Source organism: Myotis brandtii, unplaced genomic scaffold (genome assembly GCF_000412655.1).
Source record: "Myotis brandtii unplaced genomic scaffold, ASM41265v1 scaffold56, whole genome shotgun sequence".
Taxonomy (NCBI): domain Eukaryota; kingdom Metazoa; phylum Chordata; class Mammalia; order Chiroptera; family Vespertilionidae; genus Myotis; species Myotis brandtii.
The window spans coordinates 4,190,912-4,199,628 of NW_005370080.1; the positions used below are offsets into that span (position 1 = coordinate 4,190,912).

General features: G+C 43.8%; 1 protein-coding gene across 2 annotated transcripts; it reads right to left on the reverse strand.

Annotated features, from left to right (window-relative positions):
• Positions 1-1,398: 1,398 nt before the first annotated feature.
• LOC102241179 (transmembrane protein 14C) lies at positions 1,399-8,717 on the reverse strand. Of its 2 annotated transcripts, XM_014549568.1 has the most exons (6): positions 8,631-8,717; positions 7,568-7,635; positions 7,169-7,245; positions 5,760-5,861; positions 2,802-2,889; positions 1,399-1,891 (listed from the first exon to the last, which is right to left on the reverse strand). In XM_014549568.1, exons 2-6 carry the CDS (start codon positions 7,588-7,590, stop codon positions 1,840-1,842), a joined length of 342 nt encoding a protein of 113 aa, XP_014405054.1. In that variant the 5' UTR covers positions 7,591-7,635; positions 8,631-8,717; the 3' UTR covers positions 1,399-1,839. The 2 variants fall into 2 exon arrangements, with proteins under 2 accessions (XP_014405054.1, XP_014405053.1); XM_014549567.1 differs by lacking the exons at positions 7,169-7,245; positions 8,631-8,717 and adding an exon at positions 7,749-7,801.

Sequence of the window (8,717 nt, forward strand, 5' to 3'; positions counted from 1 at the left end):
TGATAATTTTGTTTAGCCTGTAAATCTACACTAATAAAAGGATAATATGCTAATTAGACCAAATATCTTCTGGACGTCCTTCCAGACAAAGCCACGGTGGTGGGGGCCCAGGCAGAGGTGGTTAGGGGCAATCAGGCAGGCAGGCAGAGCAGTTAGGGGCAATCAGGCTGGCAGGGGAGCACGGTTAGGGGCATCAGGCAGGCAAGCAGAGGCGGTTAGGGGCGATCAGGCAGGCAGGCAGAGGCAGTTAGGGGGGATCAGGCAGGTTGAGCAGTTAGGAGCCAGCGGTACCGGATTGTGAGGGGGATGTCTGACTGCCAGTTTAGGCCCGATCCTATAGGGCCTAAACCTGCAGTCAAACATCCCCCCATGGGGTCCCGGATTGGAGAGGGTGCAGGACAGGCTGAGTGACCACCCCCCACACCCCGTGCATGAATTTCATGCACTGGGCCTCTAGTGATGTTATAAATATCCAAATGGCCCTTGGCAGAAAAAAAGTTCCCCATGAACTTAGTATAATTATATGATAAAATATAATCACAGACTACACCAGGAACTATGGGAAAAGTTTTTTTTTTAAGTGTTTGCAAGTATGTGACATCAGGCACTAATCCCTTCACTATCTAGTTATTAACAGCAGTATGCGAGAAAAAGAACTGGGGTCTCAGTAGACCAAAGCTCAATGAGTCATTGCTGAGAAGGGGCTGTCCAAAAACCTTATTTTGATCCTGGTTGCATTGACAGAAATGCATGGTCTAAAATACAGCGCTCTTGTCACACCCCTTGTGTACAGCCCTGGGCACTATACTGTAAGAATGGGCCCTGGCAGACATGTCACATAAAACAAGGAAGAGAAAACTAGGACACCTTTCAAGGAGCTTAAGCAAATACATAAAATTAACAGGTGACTAAATTATACTCTAAATCCAACCAATACCAGTTAGGTTGGAGGTAAGTAGCAAATATCCCCTCCTCTTTAAAGAGAGGGAAACTAAAATAAGGAGTCCAGAGTGAGTTAATTCTCAATGCTGAAAAAAAAAGTGAACTGAAGATGTGTCAGTATACAGTTAGTGTGTCCAAAGCAGAGACCCACCTAGGTAATTCAAGTTCCGGATAGGTCTTTTAGTTTCACATTTATAGATTAACTAGTTAACCAAAATTTCATTTTCTCTTTTGTTTACACAGCCCTAATCTTAGAAATTCTTACTACAGGTCATTTTTAAAACCAGCTTAAAAGAAATCTATACTCAAATAATAACTTTCCTTGGTCCTTCAATTTTTTAAAACGGTAACCCCTAAATAAGATATTTTTAAAATTTTCATTTTCCTCTATCTTCCTACTATTCACATCTCACTTTATGTTCCAGGCAGCTCTGGCAATGAAGACACCATAGAAAATATTATTTATAGTAAATTTTATTTTCACTGATATTTCATTTAACATAATTTCAAAGTTAGGTCTGTGCTCTAAGATGAACAAAAGAACAGATACACAGTTTCTCTAAGTAGGGTATGGGGTTTCAGGGCCCCCAATGTTGACACTTAACATTTACCCCTTGAGATTTATGTAAAAATACAAAAAGAAGAAATAATGTCAACATACAAGAATCAAATTATATGAGGGTATTATAACAATAAGCATTTATATTGTAGGATACCCACCTCTTTAGGGCTGTAATAATAATGATTAATATTTTCCCCTGCAGAGATCAGTATCTTTTTTTTTTTTAAAGTAAAATGTCAGTATATGTGAAAATGCTGCATTTATTTCTCCTAATAGACTAAAAATAGTGGAAGTTCTTAAATTCTTCATGAGTCCAAGCTGGGACATGACTATGACTAATGGGGTTTGCTGAACACACTAATTCCAAGTTTGGCGACCATCAGCAAACTGTTAAAAAACAACAACACAAAGCAAAAATGTCAGGTAAAGAACAGAACAGGCACTTACTATTTTTTTAAAGGATTAGGATTCTGCGGGTCTCTCACCACATAGTGAGCAGGTGCCAAGCAGGCAGAGATGGGACTTCCATCCCTGGGGGCACCAAAGAAAAAACATGGCGCGGGGCAGTCTTGTGCCGAGGCCTTAAAACAGTACGTACAGCTGGCGATCCTGATCTCACTGCCAATAATTCAGAGATGAGAAAACTGGAGGCCGGGGAAACCCAGGCCTCCCCACGGTCACAGAACTAGCTAATGGCGGATCTGCAGCCTCCTAGTTTACTGCTCTCAACCTCGGTCTGCACTGACTACAAAACATTTTGCTTGACAGCATTATAACTACAACCAAAATCATAGCTGTAAGTAATCCTTTCCCAAAACAGAGTTTTAAAAATTCCCCTATCTTCAGTGTCTCTTTATTATGCTTAGGACTACATTAAAAAAAAAATTTGGTTTGGATTTTATAATCAGTTAATTAGAAAACAGGAATCAATAAAAATTTCCTTTTAGCGAAATTTTGTATAATAAAGGGCATCCAAACAACTAAGAAATATGAACCCACACTGAATGAGCAGCCATTATAGCTTAGCACTGAGGCTTCTCCCTCTGTAGGGAGAAGCCAGGATGGACCAGAGAGCAAATGTGAAAGCAAAACTATTTCCATAGTGAATGAATATATTTCACTTTGCCACTAAATCAGCTATTTTTGCAGCTTCTCCTATTTGTGCATAAATTAGATCATTTTAGTTGATGCCCAGCATCAGGTATATTGAAACAAGTAAATCTGAGGGTGTATAAAGTATTATGAGCATTAAACTAAAATCTATGTGGGTGAAGAACAGCAACAGAACAGAAAGTACCTGGCACCTGCAATTAAGCCCGCAGGCATAAATTTTCCAGAGTGGTAGAATCTCATTCCCATAATGCCAGCCAAGGTTCCAGATGTAACTGATGGGAAAGAAAGAGGCAAAGATCACCACATCTTGTATTTGGGAGAACTAAAATAAGTGACCGAAGTCCCACCCTTCTTTCAAGGGCCACACCTCATCTCAGACCTCTCAAGTTGGGGAGCTTCATTACCCACGTCCTGGGAGACTAAGCACAAATACTAGATATAAGGCCCTCACCAGTCCGGGCCCAGCCAATCTGTACCATGGAGAGCAAACTGCAGGGAAACTGGAGCATGTAGGGATATCACTTAAGAAAGTTCCTCAGGGCCCTAACCGGTTTGGCTCAGTGGATAGAGCCTTCCTCAGGAGTGCAGGGAAAAGAGAGGGATGCCTGGGATGAGGAGAGTGGCCATGGAGGTAGAGGAGATAATCTGGGACATGTGTTCCAAGTAGTGTTGATACGACTTGCTGACGTGTTAGAATGACGGAAGGGAAAAGTGCAATCAACACCCGAATGGAGGGGGAACACCTGAAAACACAATGTGTGTGAGCAAGTGAAGTCAGGCCTGGAGACATCTAGATTGAAACTTCCTCAGGAATGCAGGGAAAAGAGAGGGATGCCTGGGATGAGGAGGGTGGCCATGGAGGTAGAGGAGATAACCTGGGACATGTGTTCCAAGTAGAGTTGATACGACTTGCTGACGAGTTAGAATGACAGAGGGGAAGAGTGCAATCAACACCCGAATGGAGGGGGAACACCCGAAGACACAATGTGTGTGAGCAAGTGAAGTCAGGCCTGGAGACATCTAGATTTCAAGCAGACAACTGTGCATATATGAGTCAAGCTTGGCCCTAACCGGTTTGCTCAGTGGAGAGAGCTTCGGCCTGCAGACTCAAGGGTCCCAGGTTTGATTCTGGTCAAGGGCACATGCATGCAAGGTTGTGGGCTCGATCCCCAGTAGGGGGCGTGCAGGGGCAGCCAATCAATGCTCTCTCTCATCATCCATGCTTTTATCTCTCTTTACCTCTCCCTTTCTCTCTGAAATAAAAAATATATTTTTTTTAAAAAAGAGTCAAGCTTGGAGGAGAGATAAATTTGTGAGTCATTTGTATATTGGTGGTAATTTAAGGCCTGGGCTTCAATGACATTGTCAAGCGAGAAAGTATAAAGAAGGTTAAAAAAAGGCCCAGGCCTTAAGTACTTTAATACTTAGTGACAAAACAAACAAGCAAACAAAAAAAACACCAAGGGTCAACAATGAGAACGAGAAAATAAAAAGACCAGGAGAGTGAAAAATGGATTGGATTGGTATACTGTATTGAGAGCAGCTAACAGCCAAATAAAATGACTAATAAATATACACTGGATTTTGAAAAATACAGGTCACTGGCAGCCTCAGAGAGAGTTACGGATTTCCATGACAAAAGGTACAGAAATGGAGACTGAAGTGGATCAAGAATGTATGAGAGGTGTGGAAATGAAGACAGGAAGTATAACAACTTTTTCTAGAGAAGTTTCTGAAGGGGAAGAAGAATGGCAGCAACTGAAAAAGGAAGTAGGTTCACGAAAGGTCCTCTTTTTTTTTAAATGGGTGAGATGAGCACATCTGAATATCAATAAGAGGAATCCGTCTGCAAGGTGGAATGCAAGTAAGAGATGGCATCAGTGACAGTGTAAAGTTCCAAGAAGGTATGGCATAAGAAACCCAAAGCTGGGATGAAGGGATTGGCCTTGGAGAGGAGAGGAATAGGGCCAGAGAAGGACTGGAGGTCAATGTCATGAAGCTCAGTCCCCGTGTGATGACTGCTATTGTTTCTTCAAGTAGGCAATGAGGGTCATTTGCTAGAGTGATGTGGGATCACAAATGGGAAAGTAGGTCTGAAAGTCCTACTGGAGCTGGAGGGAGGGAGCTGTTAGGCAGAGCTGAGAGCTGGGCACCTCCTCCCTCCCCAGCACACCCCACACCAGCCATCGTTGCCTTCCCTCCCCAACCCAGGCAGATTTGTACAAACCATTCTGTTAACATGCTTGTTCTCCACCACACCTGTAAGGGAGTTAGAGCTGCATGTTCTCTCATACTATGGGTTTGTGGAGACACTGAGGAACCCACACTCCAGGAGACTGTCAGACACATGGGTGGAGCTCAATAAAACGTACCAAAAGCCACCCTGATAAGAAGTAATCTTCCCTCCCCTGCACTCCTCACTGTCTGTGCTACTCACAGGGCATATCAACAGCCCCGCAGAGTCACCTTTTACGTACAGGCTTCTTGAAGGCAAGGCCTACATCTTACATGGTTAGCTTACTGCCAAAGGGCTAATGATTTGAAAATGGGGAAAATGCAATATTGATAAAACTTAACCCAGACATGTGACCCTTTAGTGATGCTCAAACAGTCTTTTTTTTTTTTTATATATTTTATTGATTTTTTACAGAGAGGAAGGGAGAGAGATAGAGAGTTAGAAACATCGATGAGAGAGAAACATCGATCAGCTGCCTCCTGCACATCTCCTATTGGGGATGTGCCCACAACCCAGGTACATGCCCTTGACCGGAATCGAACCTGGGACCTTTCAGTCCGCAGGCCGACGCTCTATCCACTGAGCCAAACCGGTTTCGGCTCAAACAGTCTTTAATGGGCAATCACAATGATTAAGAGACATATACTTGCCTTATACAAGTCTAATACTAACTTCACTGGGTAAATCTAAATTCATGAGGTATGAAAACCTTTCCACATTCTGTACATAAAAACAGAAACCAGCATAACCATCTCCCTCCCTCCCCATTTAAAAACCTCCCTTGGACTGGGCAGAAGCAGTGAAACTGTCTTAATGTGAGGAACCTGACACATTCCACCAAACTAGGGCCTGTGGTAGAGTATTCTGGATAGATAGCTGACTGGGGAGAGCTTGAAGCTGACATACCTAGGAAAACCCAAATGTTCCTTGGATCCTGAGACAGCTGATAAGCACCCAGGCCTGCTAAGCCACCGAAGAGGAGCCCAGCAGCCAGGGATGGGACGCTACCTGGAGGAAAGCAAACACAGGTCATATTGTGGTGTCAGACACTCATGCATTGACAGAATCCACCAGCCTTCCCTTCCTGACAAAGGAAAATAGCAAAGAGAACTCCCAACACAGGTCACAACCAAGTTCTCAAGCATGAAAATGTTTGGGGGAGTTTGCTAAAGAGCTCAAGTAAATTTACCAGAGAAGTAAGGCTCAGATCATACCATACCACACACCACACCATACCACTGCTCTCTCCTCTAGTAGGGAGGGTACTTTCACCTAAGAAGAAAGGCTCCTACTCCTTATTAAAGCACCCATTTAAGAAACAAAAAATTATGGCAATTTGGGGTCCATTCATGTATTGCCTTTATGTTTTATTTTAAAAGAAAAAAACATGTATTTGTATTTGCTGTTTGCACCCCTGAAATCAATTCCATATCATGTTTGAATGCCATACATTTTACATGTACTATCCATGCACGCTGTACTTTTATGTGTGCACATTTATCATCAGATCTTTTGTACATAGTGGCAGTATTGTAGCAGATGAGAAAATATGTTTGGTATCTCAGCAATTTTGCATTCTTCTGTCTCAAATAAAAACATTTTTATCTAAAAAAAAAAAAAAAGGAAGGAATGTTTGGTATCTCAGCAATTTTGCATTTTTCTGTCTCAAATAAAAACATTTTGATCTAAAAAAAAAAAAAGAAAGAAAGAAAGGAAAGGAAAGGAAAATAAGAAGGGCTCCTAAACAGGCCTGATTAATCCATCAAGGACTGGACCTGTCCATGGACAGAACCTTGGGGAAATCCCAAAAGGAGAAGGAAATGGTTAGTAAATTAAAAAAATATTTGGAGAGTAAGAATTCTGGTGTGTGTGTGTGTGTGTGTGTTTGTGTAGAGATATGCGGGCTCTCTGACACACCCCTGCCAAATTTAATAAGGAGACTTCAAAAATTGAGTATGTGAAGACTAGACATTTCCTGCTACTTAAAGAAAAGAGCACAGAGATGGCACTCGGGGTCAAATGGTAGCTGATGATAATAACAATCTGCTACCACTCCTGCCCAACACCTTTAGACAAAGAGGCAAAAACAAGTGGTTCGATAAGAAGCCTGGCTTAGCTCAGCCAGATAACCCAAAGGCAAGTGCAGGAGGAGCCACTACAGGAATTGCTACAGGACTGACAAGAAGCCTGAACTCAAGCTAGAGGGCCTAGAGCAAACCTGATTCAAATAAGACTGCGCTTTGGGGGCCCTGGGGACTCACTCTCCACCAGGAACAATGTGAAGATCCTAAGAGGTTAATCACTATAAACCATACCTGCTTTGGCATAGCCAATGATCCCACCAGAAGCAACCAGTGCTGCATAGCCAAAGCCAATCCAATGTAAAGGCACTCTGGAAACAAGAATAAAACATCAGTGCCAACCATGTCTTTAAAAAAACAAAGACCCACAATCACAGACTGGGACTAAAAGGTCTTCATTACAGAATAATGCTGTCACCGCAGAAATGAAAACAAAGCCCAGAGGTTAGATGGCTAACCTAAAGTCACACAACTAGTCAGTGGCAGAGACGGGACTCAAACCGTGACCTGAGTGTCCATCCTCCTGTACCCAATTCTGCCCCAGCAGTCCACTGTGGGAGCCCTTTCCAGATGGGGACAAAAACTCGGTTTGAGAAGCTCCTGGCTACTCCACCCCCCTCACTGTGCACTTACAGCGGGCCGGAGTCCTTCTGCATTGTTCTCTCTCGCGCTGTCCAGGAAAGAGACTACACCGCGGGCACCTGCAAGGAGGGTCTGGGTCAGAGGTGGTTACTAGCACAACCCAACAGTCAGGAAGGAGGGAGTCCGCGCTCCAGCTCCACCCCTTAGCAGCTAAGAAGTAATGGGCAATTACCCAACCTCCCTAAAAGTCCGTTTCCTTCCCTGTCCCATGAGGATAACAATGACGCAACTTTATTGGGGCTGCTCTGGGCATTACTTGGCATAATAAGCAAAAGTGCTGAACCAATCACTTTGGTAATAACCTCAATTCCAATAACATAGGCCCACAGGAAACGGAACAAAATTCACTGACCAGCTCTGCACGGGCTGAGTTAACCTTTCAGCACTTAACCAAGTTTGTATTACCAAAACGGAAAGCTAATATCTTCTGTACCCTTAGTTCAACTACTTTAAGTTGCCCCTTTCAGGGGGGAAGGGTGCTGCTTTTCTTTGCTCCAAGAATCAAATTATTCCAATACTTAACGTTTGTAAAACTTTTAAACGGCTATTTACTTTTGCTACCGACTCATAGTTCTTATGAGGTGGAGAGGGAGGATAAAATATAGGAAAACTCAAGTCATAATTACATTACATACACCCTTGTTAAAGCAACTCCTAATTTCTTAAAGAAACGCATCGGACATCCAGTGAGGCTAAGACCGAACGCATCACCCACCCCCGCTTCGGTCCACTCCGTGGGTCTAACAGGAGGGGCGTGGATCCCGCCCGTCATTACTCAAAGCGGCACTAAGTTACCTACGTTTTTAAGAAGAAGCAATACAGTCTCCAGGGAGCTAACCAGCACTACGCTATTTGCCTCAAGACCTCAGGCTTCCGCAAGACCCACAGCCTGTGGCATAGCCTATGCTGAAGAAAGCAGAAAACGCGCGACCAGAAAAGCAACCGCGACGCAGCCCACAGCCCCGCCTGGCTCCAGGGGACGCGGAGCTCGGGCAGCAAAGCCCCTTACAAATCCCCAAAGTCCCAACAGGTTCATAAGAGTAAGTCCAAGTACCCGACCGCCTGCCCAGAGGTCCGCGCCGGTGGAGGACAAGCGATCCGTGGGCGGGGACTCCGGCGCCGGAAATGTCACCACCACGCG